The sequence below is a fragment of the Camelus bactrianus genome, chromosome 11 (genome assembly GCF_048773025.1).
Source record: "Camelus bactrianus isolate YW-2024 breed Bactrian camel chromosome 11, ASM4877302v1, whole genome shotgun sequence".
In the NCBI taxonomy this organism is placed as follows: domain Eukaryota; kingdom Metazoa; phylum Chordata; class Mammalia; order Artiodactyla; family Camelidae; genus Camelus; species Camelus bactrianus.
This window is the reverse complement of record NC_133549.1, coordinates 8,065,600-8,091,939: the sequence shown is the minus strand read 5'-3', so window position 1 is coordinate 8,091,939 and position 26,340 is coordinate 8,065,600. Positions and strand designations below refer to the sequence as shown.

At 40.3% G+C, this 26,340-nt stretch overlaps 1 protein-coding gene across 6 annotated transcripts in view; it reads right to left on the bottom strand.

The window, feature by feature from the left end:
• Window positions 1-26,340, bottom strand: part of LOC105066695 (pecanex 2) — a 271,254-nt gene that overhangs the window by 145,948 nt on the left and 98,966 nt on the right. For all 6 annotated transcript variants that reach the window (XR_012509907.1, XM_074373145.1, XM_045514586.2 and 3 more), the window contains 2 exons: window positions 9,082-9,191; window positions 7,824-7,920 (listed from right to left, as the gene is read on the bottom strand). Coding sequence is in view for 5 of the 6 variants with exons in the window: in XM_074373145.1 (XP_074229246.1) it covers window positions 7,824-7,920; window positions 9,082-9,191 (207 nt within the window). In the remaining variant the exon portion in view is untranslated. The remainder of the gene's footprint in view (window positions 1-7,823; window positions 7,921-9,081; window positions 9,192-26,340) is intronic.

Genomic DNA, 26,340 nt, shown 5'->3' with positions numbered 1-26,340 from the left:
ATCCTCCAAAGTTTCTGTAACCATTTCACATTCTCACTGACAGTCTGGAGGATTCCAGTTGCTTCATATCTTTGTCAGCACTTAGTGTAGACAGTATTTTTCATTTTAGCCATTCCAGTGGCTGTGTAGTGCAGTGGTTCTCAACTGGGGACAATTTTACCTCCCATGGGACATTTGGCAATATCTGGGGACATTTTTATTACCTTTCAGGTAATAAAAAGGAGTGATATGAGCATCTGATGGGTGGAGGCCAGGGATGCAGCTAAAAATATCCTGCAATGCAACAGGATAATACTTGACAACAGAGAATTATCAAGCACAGAGTGTCAATAGTGTGAGGGCAAGAAACCTTGATGTAGTGGTCTCTAATTATGGTTCTCATCTGCATTTCCCAATGGCTAATGATGCTGAGCATTTTTCAAGCACTTAATTTTTAAAATATCATTTACTATGGCATCAAAAATATGAAATATTCAGGGATAAATCTGACAAAAAGATGTGAGACCTACATATGAAAAACTGCAAAAAAAATTGCTGACAGGAACTAAAGAAATAAATGGAGAGATATACAATGTTCATGGATTTGAAGATTCAATATTGTTAAGGAGTCAATTCTTACCAAATTGATTTATACATTCAATGCAATCTTAATCATCCTAACAGGACTTTTTTTTAGTAAACTGGCAAGCTAATTCAAAAATGTATTTGGAAATACAATGGATCTAGACTAGGTAAAACAACTTTGAAAAGGAAGAACAAAGTTGGATACAAATTCAATACCTGGCTTCAAAAATTGTATGTGCAAAGCTACTGTAATCAGGCATTGATGGTAATGGCACAAAATGTACATGGAGATCAACTGAACAGAATAAAAGATCCAGAAACAGACCAACACATAACTAGTCAATTAATTTTAAACAAAGGCATCACAGTAAAATGACACCTTTCCCTGAAATAAGGTAAAGGAAAAATTTTTCAACAGATACTTTTGGAACAGTTGGATAGCCATCTAAAAGAAAACAAAACAACAACAAAAAACTCACTGATGTTTATCTCTCATCACATACAAAAATTAACTCAATGTGCATCGTAAACCTAATCTAAACTATAGAATTTCTCAAGGGAAAGATAAGAGGAAATCTTAGTGACCTTGGGTTTGGCAAAGCTTTCTTAAATAGGACACTAAACAGTGGAACTGTAAAGGAAAAAAAACCACAAACTGAACTATATGAAAATTGAAAACATTTGTTCTCCAAAAGACATTGTTCTAGAATGCAAAGGCAACCCAAAGACTGGGAAAAAATATTTGCAAAACATACATCCAACAAAGAACTTTTATCTATCATATATAAATATCTTTACAATACAATAATAAGTCAAACAACTCTTCCCTACCCCCATACCTAGCTGCACATGGGCAAAAGTTCTAAACAGGTTCACCAAAGGAGATGGCAGATGGTAATTACTGAGCTTTTTACTCTTGGTTCTAATTAATAAAACCATAGACCACTCTCTTAATATTGGTGAAAATAATACCAGTAAAATTAAAAGGAAATGATTTCCTTTTTTCCTACAGCCACCAAAAAGCACATATTATTTTGCTCCCAAAATTTTATTCTTGAAAATATTTTTTAATAGGAATCTTGAAAGGCACCTGGACCTGAGAGATGGTTGCTGTGTTTTCCTGGCCAGCGTTTCTGCCTGTGAATGCTGAAACATAGTTCTAGATGTGACTGTGATGTATGTGGGCTTTTCTATAAATGTTTCATAAAGGTCTCATCTTAGTGTCCATATAATTTTCTACCTTTTCAACAGTAGTTTCTCCTGTAAGCATTATAAATTTTGTAGTATAGACTTACTAATAGTCACTTAATGGCTAAATATTTTTCCATCTTGTGATGCCACACACATACAACATACATACACAAACAATGCCATAGTGGACACTCAAAGCATTAATTTAGTGAATGAAACTGACTGAAAACACTCTCTAATTGCTAGATACTAGGTTTCATTCCATTTTTCGCCCTAATGAATTAGGTTGTAATCATTACCTTTATACACCTAAACTTTTTTTTTCATATTTTTAATGAATTCTCCAGAAAAACTAAGACAAATTGATTTACTATATCATAGGTTATGAATATTTCACAATTCTTGATACATTATGCCTTACCAGATGATTGTAATAATTTACACAAGCACAAAATATATCTAAGAGAACTTATCTTGTCACAACTGGCAATATCATTAATTTATCCTGTGCTAATCGAGTGGACCAAAAAATGTCAAATTTTAAAAATTGTTTCCCATTCTGTGGCTTGTTTTTTTTTTAAATCTCTTCTTGGTATTATTTGATAAATTGAAGGTCATAATTTTAATGAATTTGAATTTTTGTGTTAACAAAATTTTTTTCCTACCCTGATATCATAATGATATTTCCTTTATTATGATTCTAAGTGCTTCAGGGGTTCATCAACTCCTATTTAGATGTATAATTCACCTAGAATTGACTTTTAAGTATAGCATGACAGAGGAATCCTATTATATTCTGTTACTTATGAAGAACTTTATTTTTTATCATTCCATTTTCCCTTCTTTACAGGGTTGGAACTTACGTGCTGTTTCTATTTCTTTAGTAGTTACACAAAACATTCCAACATGCAAACTTAACTTATCGAAGTCTAAATTTAATCAGTATTTTTATTCATCTCCTGGACATTACTAAGAACTTTCAAGTCTTGGAGTCCATTTCTCTTCTCATTCAAACTTGTATGTTATTGGAGTCACATATTTCAATACTACTTTATATTTTTTAAGACAACCATACACTCTCATTATGGTTTTATACAGGTACAATTTATTTAGAGTTACTAATGAATTCTCCACTTTCTTTTCTATTGCTTTCTTGCAAATTAGATCTTCTGAGATCACTTTCCATGGAAGGCTATCCTTCACAATTACCTTTAGTGAGAGCCTCTCAGCTTTTTTCTAAAATATTTTTATTTTGTCCTCATTCTGGAAAGATTTTTTCATTGGGCATAGAATTCGAGCTTGGCAGTTAGTTTCTTTCCAGAACTTTAAGCATGTAAAACAACTGGCTTCTGCCTTCTATTATGCTTTTGATAAGAGAATTTTGGTTTGTCATTCCCTTGAATGTAATCTGTTCATTTTGTGTAACCAATTTAAAACGGTCTGTGTCTTTGGTGTACTGCAGTTTTACTGAGATTTGTCCAGTGTGGATACTTCTTTAATTTATTCTGTTTGTGATTCACCAGAATTCTTAACTCTCTAGATCAGTATCTTCCATCAATTATGGTAAATACTCAGATATTATCTCATCAAATATTCATTAGACTTCAGTCTCCTTTTTTCCTGGGATTCTGATTAGATATATGTTAGATCTTCTTACTCTTTCCTTCACATCTATTCATCTCTGTTTTATATCTCCTAATTTTTTGTCTATCAGTGTTACATTCTGGATACTTTCTTCTGTCTTTATCTTTCAAATTACTAATTCTCTCTTCAGAGATATCTAACCTGTGCGTGTGTGTGTGTGTGTGTGTGTGTGTGTTTACTTTAACTGCTTTGTTTGTTTGTGTTTGCTTAGGAAGGTCTTTTTGGTTCTCTTTCAAACAAATGGGATTATTTTAAATATCTTCTATTGTCTCTAGATTTTTAAGCCTTTTATTTCTTTAAAAATAGCAAGTATAGTTGTTTGAAAATCTGTACCTGATAGTTCCAATATCTGAAGTATTTGCAAACCTGTTTTTGCTGGCTCTTTGTTTCTCTGTGTAGTTTTAAATTCTTTACTGAAAGCTGCTCATATCTCTTGGAAAATTGGTTTTGGGAATACTTGGAGACCTAGGAGGAAGGAACCTCTGGAGAGGATTCACATAGAGTTTTTTGTTTGTTTATTTTGTTGTGAGGTTCAGTTGGGGACCAGTTTAAACTATATTCGTTAATTGAGGGAGTCTGTGCCATCCAGATGTCAGGACTGCTACTGCAAATCCATGGAAAGGTACAACATTTTAATGATTCTTTTGTTGTTAAGTTCACCCCTGGAGTGGGTTTGCATGCATTCCCTTGGCACTGAGGAGAATGGAATGGATTCCCTCCAGTTCATCCTTCTGCTGAGAGTGGGTCCCCTAGTGCCCTGGCTTGGTGAACAGATGGTCCCCTTGGACACCCACTCTGGAGGGCTTGGGTGTTCATTTCTCTTCCCCACCATTTGAGGGTTGAAAATGAGGCTCCAGGTCCCCTGGTTAGGCAGATGTCCAGGATCCCTTGTTCATTTAAATTTTGACTTGATAATTCCTTATTACTTTGTCAGTTTTCTGTCACATTTAAGAAGGTTTCTTTTTATTCAGAATTTTCAGTTTTAATCAGCAGAGTTTGGTTATAGTAATTTAGTCTGCCATAATTTCAGAGATTGAAAAGTTTCATTTGCTCTGTCTTTCTCTCTGTGACTTACACTGGTGTCTTGTGAGGGACTAGTACACAAAATGTTTTTCTCTTTCCCACTGCTAAACAATTACCTCAGCACCATACACTGAATAATCAATTCTTGATTGTGACATTTAATTTTCACATAGTACACCCATATAAGTAATCTGCCTCCTTTCTGTGTTTTACCAATCTCATTCTCTAATCTTGGATGAGACTCCTATTTTTTCCTGATTACTCAATCTCTATAATGTACTCTTAAACCTCAAAGTGCTAAGCTCCTTTTCTTACTCTTCTTTTTTCAGACTTTTAAAAGCTATTATTAACTGCTGTTCTTCTAAATGAACGTTAGAATTATTTCCTCAAGTTGTGAATATAATTCCTTTGGAACTGCTTTGAACTATATTAAACCTATAAATTTATTAGAAAGAATTGACATTTAATAAATCTCAGTCTTTCCATCCAAAATCAGGTTGTGTCTGTTTATCACTGCTTATTCAAAACTTTGTTTGCATTCTAATAGACTGCTAGTTTTCTTTATTTCTGACACTACTTGTTAAAATCATTCCCATTATCAATTCAGACATCTTGTTACTATTGTGAGTTCAAGCATGCTTCCACTACATCTTCTATGGCTGTTTCTGATGTGTTAGCGTGCCCTTGATTTTCTAAATTTTTTTTTTTGTCTCCAGTGGTATTTATGAATTCTCTTCTTAATTACAGTCGACTTTAATAAACTTTTCTATGCATTCTATATGATAGAATAATGTAATCCATATGTTTTTTTCTCTTTCAGGGCTTAACACTAGCCAGAACTTCTAAAACAATACTCAGTAAGATTAATGCTTCGGTGCCCATTTCAATGATGAATCCATGCATGTTTAGCTAATAACTATATTAGTTCTTAGTACATTGAAAGCTTTATTAACTGTGGCATTTTATTAACACTTCATGCTCCAATCTTAAAAAGAAGCTTAAGACGTCCTGGTCCAGTACCACACACCCAGCAGATTTAGGAAGCGCAGGGCTCGAAAAATCTAGATGACCCAACCAATTGTTGCAAAGAAGCTGTTTAAATCATATAGATAAAAATTAGATAGCTTTGTTTCTTGTTTCTACATACAATGAAAGTAACAAATCTGAATGTGATGAAAAGCGTGTGGAAAATGGTGAAAATGATTGAAGGTAAAAATGGAAAGACCATGCCGATAAGACATATAGAGAAAGACTTACCTGGCAAAGCCCTAGTGGAAAGTTTATATTTTTATTAACTCTTGAATTGTGGTAATAAATGTTGTGTGTGTAACTTGTGTTACTCATATGAGACAAGCCCACTGATGGAGCTCTAGGTACCTCTGTTTCTAAATCAATGTCCTTTAAAGCACCTGAATGGTGGGTCTGTGGGTCACCTGAACAGAATCCGCCTGGGTGGACAGTCTCATATATATGTAGACCCCCAGACCCTGCCCCAGATCCAGTAAATCAGAACAGGAGGAAGGGATGGAAAACTGATCAAATGAGGGTCCCTAGGGGCTTCTTATGCAGACTAAAATGAAAGAAGAGAGAGAGAGAAAGAGGATAAGAGGGTCAGAGAGAGACGTAGATAAAATCAGAGGCAAGGAGGGAAAATTTACACTTGCACCATGACACAAAAGGTTTTATATGTCAAACTGTGACAGCTGAACCTGAGTGCACCACTGAAATATTGTAATTAGATGAGAAGACGTTTCAGAGAAATGAACACACACGTCATATTAAATCACCTACAAGTGATGTGCTCTCCACTGTACGAAGCATTTCAAAGTATATTAAAACCAAGTAAGGCAACACCTAACCCAACGAGGTTAATCACACCAATGTGATGCTATCAGGGTTTGCTAGGGAGGTTTCTTGTCAGACTTCATTGTCAGTCATACATTATTTTACCGCAATAAATCAGAAGGCATCCTCATCAAGGGTCATTTCAGGGGGATACAGTTTTTTCCACAGATACCCATGGGAAACTCTTGGGTGGATTTCCAGCCACCCTATGGCTTTACAGAAATTGATCTGGGAATGTGAGTTTGATCTTGTCCCTGTAAGTCCCCTGGTGTAAACATTAGAGAGCAGGCTGTTGATGCCACGTTTGAATGTCAAATGTCTTCTTTCTTTATTAGCTGCCATCTCATCAGCCCTGGAAGCTTCCCCTCACACCTGGCTTTTCAGTGTATCTCAGCTTTTTAAATTAATGATGCAATTATACAGTGCTGAATGTCAATTATATCTCAATAAAACTGTAATACAAAAATTAAAATAAACTAAATTAAATTAAATTAAATTAAATTAATGACCCATACCCTTATTCTTATTAAGTGATTTGTGTTTTGACTCCTTCTGGTGACAGGCCTTAATGCTTGGGTTTAGCTTGGATTGTAACCACGCCCACAGGCACAGACGGCTGAGTATGAACTTTTAAAAACGTTATCATGTTGGCTATGAGTCCCACACATTGTTCTGAGACAGTGGATTGCAATTTAACTCATCTAAATCCAACGGAATGTACTGACCACCTACTATGCGTGAGGCACTGGCTGCCCTGGAGAACAAGCCCAGTGAGACATGGCTCCTGGCTCAAGGAGTTTGCAGTTAATAACCACGGACTGCTTTTCCTTTGATTTGTCATCCTAAAAAGCACAGGAAAAGCATGATTGAGAGACATCGGACTGCTCCACACTCAATACTCAAAATGAGTGGGAGATGACGTAATCCACGAGCATTGCTTCTCAAAGTATTAACGCTTGGAAGTTGAAACCAAAGAGGTTCATCTGCTCAAAGGATGTTTGAAACTGCCCCAAGCCATTTCCTGGTGAACAGAGAAACAGCATCATTCTTTCACACTCTTTCATTCTCTTCTTCCTTCTTTCTTTTCCTCCCTCCACTCCCTCTCATGTGCTCCAACCAATATGGTGGCACCTTCTTCAACATCCCAGTCCAAAGCCCCAGGGCCCCTCACAAGGGCTGTGTTGATGTCAACCTTGAACCAAAAGACCCCAGAAAGAGTGCCTGAGCTCAGCATGAGGCTGAGGCAGAAGAGGTGGAGAGGACCCTGTGGGGGGCACATCAGGGATGCAGTTTGGCTGAATGTTTAACTGACTAGCGTTTATTCGTGCACATCCTGCCTGCTGATTGGGGCCAGCAGTAGGTGGAACTGTCTGAACGTGGTTCATCTGAACATCCAGACAAACTGCATCAACCGAGGACCCAGTGAGCACCTGTGGCAGGTGGACACAGCATCCTCCTGCGAGAGGCTCAAAGGGTCCACACAGGCAGCTCAATGGCCTGGTCCACGCCGAGTCAAGGGATGCCCTTGCACACAGTACACAACACAAATGTCTCACCACAGAATCCTTCATCTTCTTGGGGAGAGGGTCTTCAGCCGACTCTTCCAGATTTTGATGTAAAAATTTATGAAACAATCTGCATTGAATAAAGGACCTGAAAATGGAAGAACACACAGGTTTTACTTTTTAAAACATGTGCCTCTTCCAAGGTTTGAGGGAAACAACTTCACCTGAGACCCCACACTCACAAATGCCAAAAGCTAGTACTGTCTCCTTTAAATAATTCATAATACAGAAAAAGAGGTGCATGTTCAAATGATCGCAAGGACCATGTTTGGATTTGCAAGTTCCATCCTGATTAAAGCTATCAAGGACCACAGGAGGTATCGGTACCCCTCACTGTCAACAGCTGGCTCACGGAGAAACTTGCTACATCATGCACGTGATGATTCGCTGTATCATGAAGATTCTCTGCTTCAGCCAGCCCATTTGCCTTCATCCTCATAGAGTAAAACGTTTAACGAGAAAATCTGTACAAATCATATTTAACTTTTCCCCATTTTTCCATGCCTTTCATCTTGCTTCACTTGGCAGCCTAAAATCATGTTTTTTTCTGGGCCCCAAACAGTTACAGTTCTCTGAATTCAGTATCTTCCCTAAGGTTGGACAAATTACATGAGCCGATTCATACTCGACTGGATTGATCGACTGATATCTGCAACTTTGGCATCACACAAAGGGTTTTCCGTTCCGAAGTGGGTATTTTATCAAAGACTTAAAAGATACAAATATATAGAAAATTGGAAAGTGTATTTTCAAGTGACTAAGGGTGATTATCAAATACATTTTAGGATTCTGGCACAGACTTCACTTTAAACCCAGAAGGCACTGGCCATACTGAGAACAAAAAAGAACAGAGCAGAAGAAAGTCTTGGTCCCCCCCAGGGGAGCTGCCTGGCATAAAGGCAGCGATGCAGCTTGGTGGACCAGGAGACAGCACTTGCTGTGGTTGGTGTTTCTCACAGAGCTCACCAAGGGGAAGTCAAAAGCAGTGCTTTGGTGCTGCGGCCATCTGTTGCTGGCATTGTGAGTTTTAATCTGAAAGCATCAGAGCAAAGGTTAAATGTTCCCTAGACACTGACCCCTGGTTTTCATTAGATTCTGGTCAGTCCTGCATTTCTCCCCCACTGCCCAGTGACAAGTTAAACAGAGAAACAGTCCAACCACCATGAGTACTTGGTGAGAGAGCGAGGCTGCAGGACCCACGAACAGCTGAATGTGTGTGTATCTGTGTGTCTGTGTGTGTGCTACTCACAGGAGAACAGAGGGGTCGCTGCTCTGTCTGCTCAGATGATAGGAGAGTGCAACCAAGAGGCCACAGAAGGCTGAGAAGAGCGCTGGGATGTGCTGTGTGCTCCAGGGTTCCTAAGCAAAAGATCAGAGAGCCAGGTCACTCCATGGCTGGGAGCGGAACAGCAGCACTGTGCTCCAGGAAATGCTTACAGGGCATCCCCAAGGTCCAGCTGGATAGATGTGGCATCCTCTGATCACTCCCGCCAGGGGACTAAAAGCACCTGATGACCACCCAGAAACCTTGCCCGTTCGTGTCCAGACGTTGCTTTTGACACGGGATGGGGCAGGGGGAGGGGGAGGCATTGCAAATGAATTACGTGTATTTCTGAGATTACATTAATTTCATCTTTCCTGAAACTAAGTTTAGCATTTTTATGAGATGTAACATTAAATAGTATTGCCTCTTTTGAATTCAATACAATACTTCACAATGACTGTCAGAATCGTATTTCTTAAGTTTATTTAATCAACAGCTTAAAAGATATAAGGCATGTAAACATGGTATAAGAGACCAAACTGACCAGTGGGCGGAAATGAAAATTCGGTAAAAATTAAAGACAGTCCCTTGAAAAAAGAGAAAAAATAATTTGAAATGAAAACAACAAGATACTTCACAATTAATCACATAGGTGCACAGATGCCCGTAACTAATTCCCTGTACACAGAGTGAGGAACAGAGGCAGGGAATACGTGGTCCCACTGTGGGCAGCGTGGTGACCGGGGGCCCAGCCTTCCTTCCAGACACAAGCACGTCTTCGTGCACAAAGAAAACTTCTCTACATTTAGCCTTTCCAACCTCCATCAACAGAATCCGCCCATGTCTTCCAGAGGCTGCATCTAGGAAAGGACTCCAAGACTTCTCTCTTAAGATTGTGATGCCCTAACTCACCAAGTGTTTTATTTGAAATGAACAAGTTGTTCATTACGCTTAAAATTAAAAATTCAAGTGAATGCAGACACGGAAAACTAACTTACGGTTACCAAAGGGGAAATGGGGTGGGGAAGGGATAAATTAGGAGTTTGGGATGAGCAGATACAAACTACTATATATAAAATAGATACACAAGAAGGTCCTACTGTTCAGCACAGGGAACTATATTCAATATCCTATAATAAACCAAAATGGAAAAGAATATGAAAAAGAATATATCTGTATGTAGGTAAAACTGAATCACCTGGCTGTACGTTAGAAACTAACACAACATTGTAAATCAACTGTACTTCAATTTAAAAATATTAATTAATTAATTAATTTAAAAAAACTACAAGTGAATGATTAAGTGTGCCCATGTTATATTTGTAACTGCTAAGATATGCTGGAGAAACAAATGTTACACTCAGTGGAACGAGGGATTTTATTTTCTCACACCTCCGCTTTCTAGCAATTAAAATGCATTACTTTTTTAAAAAATTCTTATTTGTTATTGAAGTGTAGTCTATTGACAATGTTAGTTTCAGATATATAGCAAAGAGATTCAGTTATACATACATTTTTTTTCACATTCTTTTCCATTACAGTTCATTACAGGGGATTGAATATAGATCCCTGTGCTATATAGTAGGACCTTGTTGTTCATCTTCTTTATATATGGCAGTGTGTATCTATTAATCCTCAACTCCTAATCTATCCACCGCCAACCCTTTCCCCCCTCTGGTAAGCACAGTTTATTTTTTCCTGTGTCCACGAGTCCATAAAGTACATGTCTTTTCTCTCTGCCCCAGTGAAGGTCCAGGACCCCGGAGAGCAGCACCTGGAGGGGAACTGAAGGGAGTCAGCCTCATGAGGCATCTGCAGCTAGACAGTCAGGAGGTGAGCCCCTGGGAGGGCCGCCCTCCGAGCCTCTCAGGTCAGCATCCCGGAGTGAGCGCTGCGCAGGGACTCTTCCGGGTCCTTAAGGCACGGTGGCTGCACCGTTATTTTCCTGACTCTGTGCTGATGTCCTCCCCATCAGCTTTGCCGACAAGGTTCAGCGCGGTGACGATAAAAGCATTCTCCTCCTCCCTCTTCTCTTCCCTCTGGAGTTTCCTTCAGCAAAGGCCAAGTTGAGGGGTGCTTCCTCTTTCCTCAGGCCAACCCTCTCCTGTAACCCCCAAAGCCCTCCTCTTAGTCCACAGACATCCCCTAGATGGAGGACAGACACCCTCTCTTTTCACTGGTTCCCTCTGCCCTGCCTATAATAACGCTGAAGTTGCTGACATCTTTTAGAAATACAAAGGCCCGCTTCCCGCAGTTACCCTGCAAAGCCACGGGCTCCCTCCCCTCTCCTTCAGTGCCGGCCCAGCCTGGCCAGAGGCTCCTCCCCAGCCAGCGCTCTGCCACTCAGGGCACCTCCCACAGGTGCAGCACCTCCTCACAGCATGAGCCTCGAGCTGGGCAGACCTGGATTCAAATCCTGATCTTGCCAGGGATGAGCTGTGTGGCCTTGGCTAAGTGACTTAACATCTCTGAGTGCTAGGTAAGTTTCCTTTTGTTTAGAAAGGGAAAATAATGCATACTCAAGGGTTGCTGTGAGGGTACTTTTCTGTACCCTGGGCCCTTTTTTTAAAGTCTTTGGCATGGGAGGGTTCAAGGTGGCCCCCACTGGGTGACTTGTATCCAGTGCTCAGAGCCAGACAGTCCTGAGCCATCTCCACTCCACCATCCGCACAGTCAGCTGATGTTCATGTGTAATTGATACAACTTTCAATACATCTCCAATCTGTCCCTCCCTTTCACTGCAGCCTACTGGGCAAGGCTTCCAGTGTTTTCCTCTGGGACTATTGTTAACAGCTTCATAGCAGCCTCCATCCACATCCCTACCCAACTCCACAGACCCCACGATTCATCCTCCATGGAACAAAAGAGTGGTCCTCCTCCCATAAGAGGCAAATCAATCACATTATTGCCCTCACTCAGTATTTCTCAGTGATTACTCATCACCTACAGAAAAAGAAATCTACTCCAAGGGAAGCTACATAAGCCAGTTATCATCAGGCCCTGGCTCAATTTTTCAGCCTCCCTCCTCGCATTTAGGGTATGCACAGCAGCAAAACCATAAATGCGTTGCTTCCTGGCGCCCTGCCTTCACACACAAAGTTCCTTCTGCCCAGAGGGCTCTTCCATTCTGGCCCCACTCCACTCCTTGCTACCTGGTGAACTCCTACTCATACTTCAGTGCCCATAATTAGAAGTCCCACCTGCTTGGTGCTATTTCCCTGACTTCCCAGGCAGATAGAAGCTCTCCCCCTTGCATCAGAACCAACTTTAAACATGTCTGCTTCTGCATTTAAGACATCTCACCCCTGTTACTCGTGGGCATGGGTAGGACTTGGCCCTCTGGACTCCTGGGGGAGGGGCCGTTTGCATCTCTCTTTTCTCTAGACTTGGCACAAATGTCAGCACATCACCATATCCTTGAGTGGATGACTATGTTTCTGTTATTGTAATTATATCAGTCCCTCTTCTATGACCCACGTGGAAAAAAAAGTTTCAGCAAGAAAAAAGGATGAAGACATTAAAAGCTCAAAATGTGAACCAGGAAGTGCAATGTCAAGGAAATTATCAGCCTATCAGACGAAAGGTATCCCTTGACCTTAAAACTATTTTTTTTTTCACTCAAACAGCACCCCAAATAACAGAACATTTATTCTGGAACTTAGGATTTTTATTCTTCCCTAAAAGCCCATTCATCAAACATTTATTGGCCCCCTACCCTGGGTCAGGCATCAAGGAGCAGACCTCTGAGGAGAACAAACTAGAATAAATCATCCTAAAATTAATATGGAATCACAAAAGACCCAGAATTGCCAAAACAGTCCTGAAGAAAAAGAATAAAGCTTGAGGAATAACCCTCCCAGACTTCAGACAATGCTACAGAGCTACAGTCATCAAAACAGCATGGTATTGCACAAAAACAGGCATATGGACCAATGGAACAGAACAGAGAGCCCAGAAATGAACCCACATACCTATGGCTGGTAATCTTCGACAAAGGAGGCAAGAATATACAATGGAGAAAAGACAGTCTCTTTGGCAAGTGTTGGGAAAGCTGGATAGCAGCGGGTAAACCAATGAAGTTAGAACACTCCCTCTCACCACAGACATAAATAAACTCACAATGGCTTAAAGACTTAAACACAGGACAGGACACCATAAATGCCCTAGAAGAAAACACAGGCAAAACATTCTCTGACACAAATTGTAGCAATGTTCTCCTAGAGCAGTCTCCCAAGGCAACAGAAATAAAAGCGAAAATCAACAAACAGGACCTAATCAAACTGATAAGCTTTTTCATAGCAAAGGAAACCAACAACAGAATGAAAAGACAGCCTACAGGATGGGAGAAAATATCTGTAAGTGACGAGGAGGACAGATACAGGTGTCCGGGGAGGGAGGGACATACCAGTCACTGCAATGAGGTAGGGCAGGGGGTGGACAGCGAGGTGCCTGGTGCTGGGTGATCACTGACCAGGGAGCAGAGGCTGGAAGTGAGTCCAGGGAGGGGCATTTAAGTGAAGCCCGGCATAGAAGAGATGCGGAGAACACAGTCCTTCCCCCACAGGGGCTTCTGGGAGGTCCAAGCTGGGCTTTGGGGGTGCCGTGGGTGGATGGAGCTGACCCCACTAACCTCATGGATACATCCCCCCACCCCGCTCAGGACACCCACCTGCAGCTTCTCTTGTTTCATTCCACACTTGGCTGTTACAAAAACACACAAAAAGTTTTCCAAAAGTGAAAAACCCACTACATTCTCTTTCCTCCCACCGATTCCCCTGCCAACACTAGAAAAAAAATCACTCTGAGAAGGATTTAGTAACCATGACCGTGGAAATAACAGACCCTGCATGGAACAAAGGAAAAATTAGAGGAATAAGCTTTGGCAGAAGTGGGTTCCAGGCTCATCACTTCCTGGAATGAATGATTCTGTAGAAGGTACTTAACTTCTCCGCTGCTCAGCATTCACTTCTGTAGAAAGGTGACAAAGAACTTTCTTGAACTATTGTTGCAATGACTCAATGAGATTTGAAATGGCCTTGCACACTGCAAAGTTGTGTGTCAATGTCAATTTTTTATTAATTGGAAAAGAAAGGGCATCTGTGATGGATGGTCTTTGCAGACAATAAACAAAGCCAAACTAAATATACTTAAATAATTAAGTTTGCGTACTTTTATTCACCCAATATCCCTCACCTAATTCTCCACTCATTTACTCTCTACTTAATTAAATCTCTGCAGTGCAAATTCAAAAGGTCAGACACCCCTCCCAGTCCTGAGAGACCCTCCCTCTTTACCTACTAAAAGAGCAGTTGGTAGAAAATTCTTCCAAGATGAAGGGTGGCAAGGAGTCTATATTCCAGGTGCAGCTTTGTGTGTTTCCTGGCGCAATCTCAGATCTCCACACCACTCTTTCTTACAAGAAACCCAGGTTCGCCTGAGCTTGGGCAGAGTGTAAACAGACAGCCCCTCCCCCCCGGGCTTCCTAGGCTGTCTACTGGAAACAAGCCTCAAGCTCCAAGTTCTTAACCTTGTTCCTTTTTCCAACAAATAACAATTATTTATATCCAATTAGGATGCAAATTTCTCAGGGAAGCAAGGATATGAAAGACTACGTGGATATACATACAAGTCATTCTTTCATGTTTAGAATGCCAACATTTGCAAAACAATGCCATCTTCAGGGACGATTATTTTGGACTTGGAAAAAGATCTCATAACTGAGATAACCTCACCCCTTCAAATTATTGATCAAGTAAGAAGATAGGGCAAATGGAAGAGACTTACCCAAGGTGTAGGACCAGGCCCCTAGTTCAGTGCCCTGTAGGAACCTGCATCCGAGTGTGGCCTGGATGTGCTGCAGGACGGGTACTAATTCTAAAGGTACCACCCAAATATATATATGAAGTTCAGAGGAACCGACGAAAGTACGGGAGAAAATACATTGAAGGGAAATGACCTTCATGGTTTATCAACCCATAATTTTCTGCACTTGGAAGAGAGGCAACTGGGTGCCATTGACTCTGAAAATAAAACTAAAAGAAACAAATATATAAAATAAATAAACAACAAGGTCCTACTGTAGAGCACAGGGAACTATATTCAATATCTTGAAGTGACCTACAATGAAAAAGAATATGAAGAGGAATCTATGTATGTACATGTATGACTGAAATATGCTGGACACCAGAAATTGACACAACATTGTAAACTGACTATACTTCAATTTAAAAAACAAACAAACAAGCATACGAACAAAAACCTAAAGGAAATAAGCTTCAACACCAGCGAGGGAATCTGGGTGTAATTTATGGAAGAACTTCCCAACATCGTTGATTCAATAAAGGACGCTTAGGGAAACATTAGCATTTCCTTTACCCAAATTACTTTAAGGCACAGATATTTTCCATGGAGAGTTAAGAGACAAGCTGTCTGAAAGAGAAGGAAGGAGGAGAAACTTGCTGAAAGCTTTTCTTCCTCATGCTTTCCTTGCATAGGAACTGTTTTACCAGCTCTGCAATTGAACACATACACACGACTAAATAAACTGACTATGAGATGGAAATATTCAGAATCCTTTTATGGAATTAAGATTTGGTGGGGGGCGGGGGAGGGGGAAACTACAAGAGAAACTGTCTCTTTGTCTCTTTTTTTCATTTCTTTCTCCTTAGTCTCACAATCACTCTCCAAGCTGTTCAGTCCCTAGTCACCCCACCTGCTTCTCATCTCCAGGGTGTAAGGCTGTCTCCCCTGCCCCGCCCTCCCCAGCAGGTCTGCCCTGCACCGGTGGGAATCTGATGAATGAACAACAGTGAGCCTGGTGGAGATCTCCCCAGCCTCAGGAGCACCTAGGAGCCAAACTTCCAGTGGGACTTGAACTTGTCAAGTCAGAAATAGAGTAAAAAAAAAAAATGCATTTGAGGATGTTTTTATTTTAATTTTGTATTTGGGGATAAAGAAGAAAATATTGACACTTGAGGAAGAAGAGAACCACTGACCTAAAGTGAGATTTTGAAAGAAAACGAGCAAATGTACTGGGTACTTTGAAAGATTAAGTTCAGTGGTCAAACAGTCTCGTTTCTGCAAAAAGGAGCAGAAAGGAAGAGAGGAAGCACAGCACTGACTTGTACTTCTCGTGGCTTTTTAAAAAATAAACGTTCATATTTTAAACATACATGTATTAGTCTTGAATTTCATTATATATACAAATTATATATAATTTATTTTACTTACACACAGACACACAAATGCATACATGTATATTTATACAAATAAATATGCATGTATACATATACACACAAATATGTACATTTTTTAGAGGGAGATAAGGTTTGAAACTATCACCCACTGATAATGAAGTGTATTCTCTGTGACAGTTTGCCTTGAAATTAACACCCCTAATTGCATTGAGAGGTGTCTCATGGGCCCCTGAACTGAGGACTGATACGGATTGATGAATGCTGGCTTCATAAAACTCCCACAGGTTTTGAAATATTTTTATGAGGTAGAAATAAAAGTGTCTAATAGTCCTACAATTCTCTGGTAGATTTCACGTGCATTTGGGAATTCTTTTGATGAAAATGCATTGGGAACTTCAGCTTTGTGAAAAAGTACTCTCTGAAGACAGTTTTCATCTTGGTAATATTTTTCTTCGAAATTTTAGACATCTCTGCAATGGAATTTATAGCGCAGACTAACTGAGGGTTTGGTGATAAAGTGAATGCAAACAGACCAAATTCTTACGTTGCTATTTCCTTCCTATCAGTTTCACACAAAGGAAAAGCAATGGATTTTTTTTAAGCCCATTAAACATCAGGGCATTTCTGAGATCCAAGTTTTCCTACATCTTAAAATAAGATCTAGATCATATCAATTCTATTTCTAGGTCTCTTTAGACATGAATCTCATCTTTATGTAAAAGGAACTCTGTGCCCCCGAAATTCCAGAAACTCAGTAAGATCGGATATGTCTCCCAGTCCTCATACTGTGTGTTCTGTTCAGATGTCACTGCAATGGGTCACCATGTGGCCGGCGGGCACTTGCGAGCATGCACTGGGCACCCTCGGGGCTCCCCCAGCACCCAGTGCTCACCCCATAGCAGCCCCTGCTGATATCCCCCGGGGACCCTGAACACCCTGAAGGGACCCCCAGTGCCTATCACTGAGCCTAATTCAGAGCAGCCAGTCAATATGTGTTCAGTAGATAAACAAATGATCGTAATCCCAAATATGGTGCATCAAACTTCACAGTCTACTCAAAATAAGTTTTTCTTAATTCACATTCTTTTTCATTTTGGTGGAAAAACAGCCTACGTTGATGATTCAAGGCGATTTTTCTTTTAGGAAATGGGGGGAAATGAGCTCATTAGCTAGCAAGAATGATTGACAGGTAGCATCCAAACTTATCTATATCAACATAGAAAAATATTGATACACACACACATGAACTTTTTAGAAAAAAATTTACTTTCTTTCCCATAGCCTTCTTCTCAGTTACCTGCATTCATTCAATCCAGAATTATAGAGCACCTCTTATATAATACACTGGACTTTTGACAGACTGTAAGGAGAAGCATATATAAAAACCATAGCCTAGGACTTCGAGTTGCTCAGGGCCAAACAGGGAGTGAAGAAACATACGCACAAAGAACAACAATAATATCACCTACATACTGAGCAATGATGTGACTGTCACTTTACCTACATTGTCACATTTAGATTGTCGCACACCTGAAAGGCAAGGGTCGCTCCTTCTGAACACGGGGAAACCGAGGCTTCTACGTTGCTAGTTATCGTGGTATCTGTGTTCCCCACAGAAATGATCCTATTCAGAATAAATAAGCATTGAGTGAACACCAAAAGGACAACACTGCCCACAGGATTTTGGAAGAGAGAAAGAGGAACTCATGCTGGCATGGCCAGGACCGGCATCCTCTTCCATCTCTGCTGGGACCACCACTGCTCATACTGCAGGCCTGGAATTCTCTTTTCCACCCACATTCCTCTCTCCCTGACTATCACTCCATCCGGACCGCCATTGAATCCTGCCAATGTTGATTTCACATTTCCTGGACTTGACCCTTTCCAGTCCTGAGCTTCCTACCAAGACCTGAGTCTAGATCTTACCTTACTCAGCAATTGTACTTCCATTCCAAACCGAGCTACCATCATTCTTTCTGTTTTTCTCCCAAATCAGTGTCAGCTGCCACTGTCCAAGGCATCCAACCCGAGCCTGAGGATCCTGACAGCCCAGTGTTAACTGGGCTTGGAGATTAACTACACGTGAAATTTCCAGGAAGTACTTTCTGTGAGTACTCACTGTCCATCAAACATCCACTTGCCTCTTCCTCCCTACTAACAAGCACCTGCTTAGCAGTTGTTCAGATAGCTAAAAGACTTGTAAATCCTACTTCCTTGCAGCTAGAGGTGCCACGATTCCAGCCAAAAAATACAATCTGAAGTCTAGTATGATAAAAGTAAATTAAAACTTGGATATCATTGTCAAACTTACTACTATTAATATCATCACCATTATGTTCACCAACATCATCACCATTGCCTAATTATGCTGATAATGTTTCCATGTGTTTTAGTCTTCTGTTGCAGTGTAACACATGACCAAAACAGTGGCCTAAACAAGACACCATATGATCTCATGGGGTCCTGGGTCAGGCATCTGGGCTTGGCGTGACTGGCTCCTCCCCTAGGGTCTCACCAGGCTGACATCACAGTGTTGCCCAGGGCTACAATCTCACCTGAGACTTGAGTCCTCTTCCAAGCTCACTCCTGGTTGGCAGAATTCAGCTCCTTGCAGCTGGAGGACTGAATTTTCTTGCTGGCTTTTGCTGCGATCCACTCCAGATCTGAGAGGCCATCCTCATAATGTGTGGCCCTCTCCCCAGGCCATTTGCAACACAGCTATTTACTTCTTCAAGGCCACGGGAGGGTCTCTGCTGCTTCTTTTGTCTCTAGATCTTCTTTTAAAGGGCTTGTCTGATTAGGTCAAACCCATCCAGCTAATCTCTCTTTTGATTTACTTAAAGTTAACTGATTAGGGACCTTAATTACATCTCAAAATCCCTCCACCTCTGCCAGATAATGGAAACTAATCACAAGAGTGACAGTCTGTTATAGTCACGGGTCCTGCCCACACTCAGGGGGCAGAAATTGAACAGGGTGGGCACACCAGGGGGCAAGGGTCTTGGGGGCAATCTCAGAATTCTCCCCACTACATCATTTCACAAAAACCCTTGAGCTACATACTCTGTATATCAATTAATTTCAGTCACTTCTGACAACATTCATGTGAGGTAGATATTACTAATCCATTTTACAATAAAAAAAAAAAACCAATGTGAATTAGCCACATGCCCTCAGGCAAATAACTTCAGCTCTGTGCTCACATTCACCACTGGAATATAGAAATGCTATTATCTTCCGTATGTATTACATGAAGCTATAGTAAAGGGCAAATGAGAACACACGTGGGAAATTATTCCAAAACTTAAAGCCCCATAGATCTGCAAGGTATCTTACATGCCTGCGAATTGTTCTTTTGACTAGAAAAATACAGTTATACTTCAAACGCGCAAGGGAGGACAGCGCAGAAATAAGAGCGAAAAAATGCAAGATCTGCGATCTGCAACGTGGGATGTTAAGCCACTTAAGCGCTCCCTGGACCTCCATTTCCTCATTTTAAATAATAAAATGAAGGGGTTGGATCAGGGGATACCTAAGGTCTATTTCAGAACTAAAACTATTCTAGAACTGTGGGTTTGTTTTATATTTACATTCAACTTTAAGTCCCAAATGCGGCAGAAATGCCACTGTTTCAGCTGCAACGCAGCAGTACCTAGAGAGTCTGGGGAAAACTCCCACAAGCAGTTGCTAACGATGCTTGGGAAACACTAAATTACAGTAATGAACCTCGACCTCTGGTTGCCCTTGCCGTCCATAAAGCAGAATCTCTTTGTAAGGGATAATAAAAAAAATAGAAATCATGGTTTATCCAGACATAAAGAAAGCCCAGCTAATTAACCACTGAGCCATTTCTCCAGGGAGCAAATATTCTGGTTGTTTCTATATATCACTGGCAAATATTTAAGTCAATGAGGGAGTCCATGTGTATGGTACTTGCTACCATCTTGGGGGAGTCCAAAAAGAATATGAAATTAAAAGAGGAATAAAATGTCTTCCCCTAATTAATATCCCAGAGGGCAGAATTAATTCACAGTCCCGCAATCTGTTTCTATCACGTGAGAATAATAAAAACTAAGGCTATAAATACATATCAAGACTCCTATATGGAAACACATCTCCAGCAAGGCAACTGACAGGCTGGAACGGTTCACAAGGTCCATCAATCCATCATGGTGCCGCAGAGATTAAAAAACAAAAAACGATTCCAGCAATGCAAAGTGTAAGCATAAAAGTCATAAACAGAAGCATTATTAAACACGAAGTGGAATCAGAGCTCCGGGTAAGTGTCAGGTGGAAGATAGGCGAGGTTTTTTTCTTGCTTCCTAAGGACCCCCTTGCCAATTTGCTAACCACATTCATTCAATTCATGGCATTTAATAGGCACTGCTTTTTAAAGTGGAGAGTCTATCTAAGACCATTAGAAAACTCAGGACTTACACATGAGAAGGGAGAAATGCAAATTACTCTATGTTTAACCAAGAGGTGACATCAAAATATAGACAGAACATTAAGATTCTCTAACAACAGACCATCCTATTTCTCACAAGTGATGCTTGTTCTATGCTGAGCAAGGAAGTCAATACCTCTTGGAGATTAAATAAACCTTTCTAAAGCACTCTGGTTCCACCTGGTAAAAAGCTGGTTTCAACACGTAAGTAAACCCCAGAGCCTCTGAAGTGTTCATCGCCATCACAGAGTTAGCAGTGTGCTTTCAAAATGGAATCTATTTAGTCTGATCCAACAGTGACTTACGCCTGTGGCACGTTATAAACAGAAAGGAAAACAAATAAAAGTCTCAGTCCAGGGCAGCATATAGATTGTATCTCTTGGGACAGCTCTGATCAGTTGCCTACAGTACTGCCTGGGCATCTCAGAGCCCTATTGCCCTCAGTGAGAAAGAATATTGTGATCAATTAGTAATGTCTGATACGAGGAGGGGGTCAGACTTGGGGAGGTGAGGGAATGGTACCACCTGTCCCACAACTGGGCAAAACCCTGAAAATCTTCTGTCTTTTTGAACACCAGATCCTTCAATGGTTTCCCAAACCCTCTAAAAACTTTGCAAGAAAAAGTCATTTAGCAATCCCAGCAGCATACATAACTTTTGATAATATTTGAACTGGTAATAATGAGCCTTGAACATTTGTTAAATGGAATGGGTTTTTCAGAGCATACCTCTTCTCCTTCAGAAATTAATCTAAGACATTCCAGGAGATGTTCCTTTGTGGAGAGCCTCCCGAGGATGGAAGAATATTCTGTCTTCCAAGATTTGACTCTGATTCTATTATCAGTGAATGATTTTTCACTAGCAAATGAGGCTTACCTGCTGAAAAGCATGACGCGTGAGGCAAAGGCTTGTCATAAGCCAAAGATTTAGAGTAAGCAGTTTTGATTTAACAGCAAGACAGCTGAAAGAGAATCCAGGAGTGAGGTTTTTGGTCTGACCACTCATAGAATGATTTGGGAAATCAATCCATAGAACTTCTCAACGCTGCATTTCCCTGACAGCTGGGGCCATCAGCTCATCTGTGACACTCAGCACCTAAGAGTTGATGACTTCTTTTTGCTTTAAGTTCTTTTCAAGTAACCAGTATTCTTGGGATGCACAACATACCCACTGGTGTCGATTTCCGATCGAGAAGTGTTGACGTCTCCAACTATTAGTGGATTTATCAGTTTCTCCTTGCAGTTTCATCAATCTCCCCTTCAGCATATTTTGATAATCTGTTTTTAGGTGCATACACATTAAGGATTGTTACGTCTTCTTGGAGAATTGATCCTTTTAACACTACACATTTGGGTCATAGGGTAAGTCTATTTCTAGCTTTTTGAGGAAACTCCATACTATTTTCTACAGTGTTTGCACCAATTTACATTCTCACCAATAGTGCACTAGGGTCCGCTTTTCTCCACATCCTCGCCAACATGTGTTATTTGTATACTTTTTGATGATGGCCATTCTGACAGGTGTGAGGTGGTATCTCATCATGGTTTGGGTTGAATTTCCCTGATGATTAGTGATGTTCAGCATCTTTGCAGGTACCTGTCGGCCATCTGCGCATTTCCTCTTTGGAAAAATGTCTATTCAGTTCTTCTGCTCATTTTTAAAATCTGTCTTTTTTTTAATGTTTCACTCACAATGGGTTAAAGATCTAAACGTAAGACCAGAAACTATAAAACTCCCAGAGAAAAACACAGGCAGAACACTCCCTGATACAAATTGTAGCAATATCTTGGGAGATCTGGTCAAACCAGAGGGAGGACTTAGGAATGTTCTGTTATTATAAGGCACCCTGGTCCTTTGTATCGTGGTCGTCATGCCTCTCACTTACACATAAGTATATATAAATATGTATAATCAAATACGTGGTTGCTATTATTACTTTGAACAAACTTTACCTGTTGGATCAATAAGAATAGAAAAAACAAAGTTTTTATGTGACCTTCACTTATTCCTTCTCTGCCGCTCTTCCCTTTTCTACATAGTTCTGAGTACCTGCCCTATATCATCTTCCTTCTGAGAAACTTCTTTGAACATTCCTTGCAAGGCAGTTCTGTCTACAACAAATTCCCTCAATTTTTATTTGTCTAAGAAAGTCTTTATTCTTCACTTTTGGAAGATAAATTTGCAAGGTACAGAATTCTAGGGGCGGGTGTGTGTGTGTGTGTGTTTCCCTCAAAACTTTATTTCACTTCACTCTTGTCTTCCTCGCATAGTTCCTTAGTTCAGGCTGCCATAAAAATACAATAAATAGACTGGGTGGCTTAAACAGGCATTTCTTTCTCACAGTTTTGGAGACTGGAAGTCAGAGATTAGGGATGCCAGCGTGGCCAGAAGCTCGTGAGGGCCGGCCCTCTGGCTTGCAGATGGCAGCATTCTCTCAGTGTCTTCACACAGAGGAGAGAGAGATCCCTCTGGTGTCTATTTCTCTTCTTACAAGGGCACTAATTCCAGCATGAAGACCCCACCCTCATGACCTCATCTAAACCTATTTCCCAAAGGCCCCGTCTCCAAATATCAACACATTGGGGGTTAGGGTTTTCAACATAGGCATTTGAGGGAGACACAATTTAGTCCATAGCAGTTCCTGAGGAGAAATCAGGTGTAATTCTTATCTTTCTTCCTCGAAAGGTAAGGTGTTTTCATCCTCTGATTTCTTTCAAGCTTTTTTCTTTATCTTTGATTTTCAGCAACTTGAATATAACATACTTAGGTGTAGTTTTTGGCATTTATCCTACCTGGTGTTCTCAGAGCCTCCTGGATATGTGGTTTGGTGTCTGATAATTCATTTGAGAAAATTCTCTGTCATATTGCTTCAGTTGTTTCTTCAGTTCCATTCTTTCTTCTCCTCTAGTATTCCCATGACACATGTATGTTACACCTTTTGTACCTGTCCCGCAGTTCTTGGATATTCTGTCTTTTTCAGTCTTTTTTATCACTTGCACTTCCATTTTGGAAGTTTCTACTGACATATCTTTAAGCTCAGAGATTCCTTCCTCAGCAGTGTCCAGTCTACTAACAAGCCCTTCCAGGGCATTCTCCATTTCTGTCACAGTGTTTTTGATCTCCAGCAGTTCTTGGCTCTTTCTTAGAACTTCCACCTCTCTGCTAACACTGCCCATCTGTTCTTGTGAGCTGTCCACTCTGCCCATTAGAGCCTTCAGTGTGCTAATCATAGTTGTTTTAAATTCCCAGTCTGATAATTCCAACATCCCTGCACATCTAGGTCTGGTTCTTGTGATTCTTCAGTCCCCTCAAACTGTGACTTTGCCTTTTAGTATGCTTTGTCATTTTTTCTTGATAGCCAGACATGATGTGTCAGGTAAAAGGAACTGTGGTAAGAAGGCCTTTAATAATGTGGTGTTAAGATGTGATGGGAGAGGTACCTATACTCCCCGGATTAGTTCTCTGACTTCTGGTGCTCCTGTGTCTCTGGACTGTGAACTTCACAAGTGCTTCTGAGTCCTGTCCCCACTTGGGTGGGACTAGAATGGCTAGAATGGACTGGGCTGGAGTTTGGCATTTCCCTTCCTCCAGGGCAGTTAGGCTCTGAAAAACTCCGAACAGTTTAGGCTCTGATAAAATCTTGATGGCAGGCTTTGCTAAGAAGAACAAGATGCTCTGGTATATTTCAGAATGGTTACTCTTCTTCTCCACATGCTGAAAACATGACAGGATTCTTCTCTAAAGTCCCCAAGCCACTGAGGGGGACACTCACAAAAATATGGGGCCTCTCTGATGACTGGGCTCACCTGGAGTTTTATTTAACGCTTGGACTTACCCACACTGAGCCTCCAGTAACTTGTCAAGCACAGTTCAGGTTGTCCTCCCCCTGGAACTGGTTCCCCAAAGGTTTCTGCTCCTGGGTTCCTGCTCCGGTAAGTGGTGATTCTCTGTAAGTATCTGTCTGTCTCTCCAATTTGGGAGGCAGGAATTTGCCTTGCTGCCTCCCTTCTCTGATGGATCTAAGAAGAACTGTCAATGTATCAGTTTGTTCAGCTTTTCACATAACTGTCAGGATGGAGTAATAAACTCCCAAATTCCTTACATCCTGGACCAGACACCAGAAGTCAGTAACTGACCCTTTACAAAGTTTCCCAAGTAATTTGACTGGGGAAAAGTTAGTCTTTTCAACAACTGTGCTAGTGAATCTCAATCGTTGCCTCATCTCACATGCAAAAATCAGCTCAAAATGGTTCATAGATATAAATGTAAGAGCTAAAACTTCTAGGGAAACAGTATTTGTGGCCTTGCATTACATAAAGATTTTTGAACATGGAGAGTACAAACTGTAAAATAAATAATTGATAAATTATTATAAACTTCATTATAATTTAAAACTTCTTTGAAAAATATGGTTAATGAAATGAAAAAAATAAGCCACCAACTGGCAAAAATAAATAGGCAATACATAGTCAGTCAAGGACCCGAGTCCAGAATATGTAAAAAATTCATATCTTAATAAGAAGAACATACAATGCAGTTTTAAATTGGGCAAAAGATTTAAACAGATTTTTCATCAATGAAGGTATACAAATGGCAAGCAAGCCCTAAAAACATACTCAACAACAACTGGTAATAGAGAAACACAAATTAAAATCACAATCAGATACTAGCACGTCTTAGAATGGCGACTGCTTTTGAAAACTGACGACGTTAAGTGCTAGAAAGAATTTGGAACACTTGGAAATCTCAAAGATAATGGTGAGGGGGATGGAAACTGATACAAACACTTTGGACAACAGTCTGGCAGCTTATTATGAAGTTAAATACAGACTTAACATTTGATCCCACAATGCCACTCCTTTGTATTCACTTAAGATAAATAAAAACATATATCCACACTAATACCTGTAAAAACTTTATAGAAGTTTTGTTCATAATTTTCAAAAATTGGAAATAACCACAGAAATACTACTTAGCAGTTAAAAAAAAGCCCCAAACAGACTACCGACACATAGTTGGATCTCAAAGGCATTACACTAACTGAAAGTATTCAAAAAGCCACATCTCCAGATCACTCTTTGACATAAATTGCAGCAATATTTTTTGGATCCATCTCCTAGAGTAATGGAAATAAAAGCAAAAATAAACAAATGGGACCTAATTAAACTTAAAAGCGTTTGCACAGCAAAGGAAATCACAAACAAAATGAAAAGACACCCTACAGAATGGGAGAAAATATTTGCAAATGATGCTACTTGCAAAGGATTAATTTCCAAAATATACAAATAACTTATACAGCTTAATATCAAAAACAAACAATCCAATCCAAAAATGGGCAGAAGACCTAAACAGACATTTCTCCAAAGAAGACATATAGACAGCCAACAGGCACATGGAAAGATGCTCAATATTGCTAATTATCAGAGAAATGCAAATCAAAACCACAACGAGGTATCACCTCACATGGGTCAAAAAGATCATTATTTAAAAGCCTACAAATGATATATGCTGGAGAATGTGTGGAGAAAAGGGAACCCTCCTACATTGCTGGTGGGAATGTACTTTGGTGCAACCATTATGGAAAACAGTATGGAGATTCCT